The sequence below is a fragment of the Aplysia californica genome, unplaced genomic scaffold, assembly GCF_000002075.1.
Source record: "Aplysia californica isolate F4 #8 unplaced genomic scaffold, AplCal3.0 scaffold01454, whole genome shotgun sequence".
Classification (NCBI taxonomy): Eukaryota; Metazoa; Mollusca; class Gastropoda; order Aplysiida; family Aplysiidae; genus Aplysia; species Aplysia californica.
In genome coordinates this window covers 44,370-46,510 of record NW_004798724.1, presented here as the reverse complement: position 1 = coordinate 46,510, position 2,141 = coordinate 44,370, and the positions used below count along the sequence as shown (strand labels likewise).

The window sequence follows — 2,141 nt, the reverse complement described above, 5'->3', positions numbered from 1 at the left end:
TCTCTCTCTCTCTCCACTGCCCACAGACAAAATTGTACGCTTTTAGTAGGCTACAATTGTAATGGAACGTTTGTTCACGGCACAGAATTCTACAATTTTTCTGTTATCACAGTGTAGAATTCTGTGGTTTAGGGTGAACGCGCACCGGGTGAGAATAGCCACAAGACTCGCCTGCACTTTTCTCACTCCGGGTGAGAATAGAGGTGGCCTAGCTCAAAACTACGCTATAGAATCTAGCAACTAAAACTTAGATCTAGTTATCATCTAGACCTAGATCTAAATCTAGATTTAGTGCTGGGCAGAAACCCAGATGAAAATCTGGATATATATCCACTTCAGGAGGACTCGACAGTGGCACTTCCTGTGTCTAGTGACGTCTGGCAGCCATGGCGGAGCTGTACAAACCAGGGGACAAAATCTTCGCCAAAATGAAAGGATATCCGCACTGGCCCGCGCGGGTAAGTACATACACTACAGTGGTTGGGGTGTAGCGGCGTCGATGTTTGTACACGTGGTGTCTGAGAGAGAGAGAGAGAGAGAGAAATGACACTTGTCCAGAGAGATACTTTGCTTGTTCATGAATGTGTGTCTGAGAGAGAGAGAGAGAGAGATGCAACTTGTCTAGAACTAGAGAGAGTAGATTATGCGTCTCAGGTGCTCATCGATTTTCGGCTTTTATGGTGTCATCTTAATAAGCTTGTTTTTTTTGTTGTTGTTTTTTGTTTTGATGAAAGTGTCGATTTTTTGCTGTGTAGTTTAACCACTGGTCTGTGTGTGTTACAATGGCTGGTCTGTGTGTGTGTCAATTTTTCGCCTTGTCGTTTCAGATTGACTACCAACAAGATGGGGCTGTCAAAGCTCCCAAGGGGAAATACCCAATCTTTTTCTACGGGACGCACGAAACGTGAGTGGTCGTTACAACTGATGAATGGTCTTTGTATGTTATAAATTATTTGTAGCCCAGGCGGTTCCTGAGACCGATGGGGCGGGATGGGTGGTTGTATCAGATGTAGAGGCCGCTTTTGTTTGGCTAACATGCTGTACGATAAATCTCTCACGTGTGTGTTGGCGGGGGGGGGGGGTGGATGACTCACTCATATACGGTGTTTCCTGTCACACGCAGGAGACCCAAGTTCGATTCCTGAGGAGGGAGAATTTTTATTTGAGCATCTCGGTCTTTCTGCTGAGATGTTGTATCCCTCTCAGCCTCAAATGACACTGACACTGACAGGCAGGGTTAACAGCCCACCTCCTAAATGATCTAAATTGTGTTGATGGTGGTTTAAAAAACAGAATATGTTTTTAACACAAAGAACATTTTTCTACAATTCCATTCCTTTCCAGAGCGTTGTGTGTGAGTGAAGTGAGCTTGGTTGTACGTGACTCACTGAGCCTCAGGAATGGGATGAATGTATCTCTGTGTTGCTGCTGAATCTTGTGTGTTGATGTTCTGTACTAGGCTAGTAGATGCACCCACAATCTGACGTGTGGATCAATCAAGTTTATCTGGTCTTGTCTAATCACGAATCTTTTATGTGTTAACAAGGATGCCGTTTTTCCATTATTTCCGGCGAGGGGGGGGGGGTTCCGTCATTTTGGGTATTGTATGTTAGGAACTTTGTTTTAGTGGTGAACTGATATGTTGTTTTGTTGCATTTATTGCTTCGTCGTGTTGTTGAACTGATATATGATGGGTTTTTTGTTGCATTTATTGCTTCGTCGCATGCTGAATCTAGTCTCGAAAAAATGTTCAATTATTTGTACAAAAGTCCAGTGGTGGCTTCCCTGTGTTAAGGCCACAGTGTGACAAGTTGTGTGGCTGCTGCGAAGGAGAGAGTGGGAGAGAATCTTCTGTACATTTATGCCTTGATTCTGTTGCTATTTCTCTAAAACTGTGTGTAAAATTTTGCCAAAGTAAAACGTGTCTAATGGCATGTGTCCGCCAGAGCGTTCCTGGGCCCCAAGGACATCTTCCCGTACGAGAAGTACAAGGACAAGTACCACAAGTCCAACAGTCGCACCGCCTTCAACGCCGGGCTCTGGGAGATCATCAACAACCCTGAGGTCGTCTTCCAGCCATTGGTCAGTTGATGGGAGGGGGGGTAAATGGACGGGTCTGTTGATGGGGGGGGTAAATGGAC

At 45.1% G+C, this 2,141-nt stretch overlaps 1 protein-coding gene across 1 annotated transcript in view; it reads left to right on the top strand.

The window, feature by feature from the left end:
* The window catches only part of LOC101853904 (nuclear receptor corepressor 2), a gene marked incomplete at its 3' end in the record, with an annotated part of 40,577 nt that overhangs the window by 3,130 nt on the left and 35,306 nt on the right, over nucleotides 1-2,141 (top strand). The window contains 3 exon segments of the mRNA XM_035973584.1: nucleotides 340-458; nucleotides 828-904; nucleotides 1,947-2,082. Coding sequence (XP_035829477.1) covers nucleotides 387-458; nucleotides 828-904; nucleotides 1,947-2,082 — 285 coding nt within the window.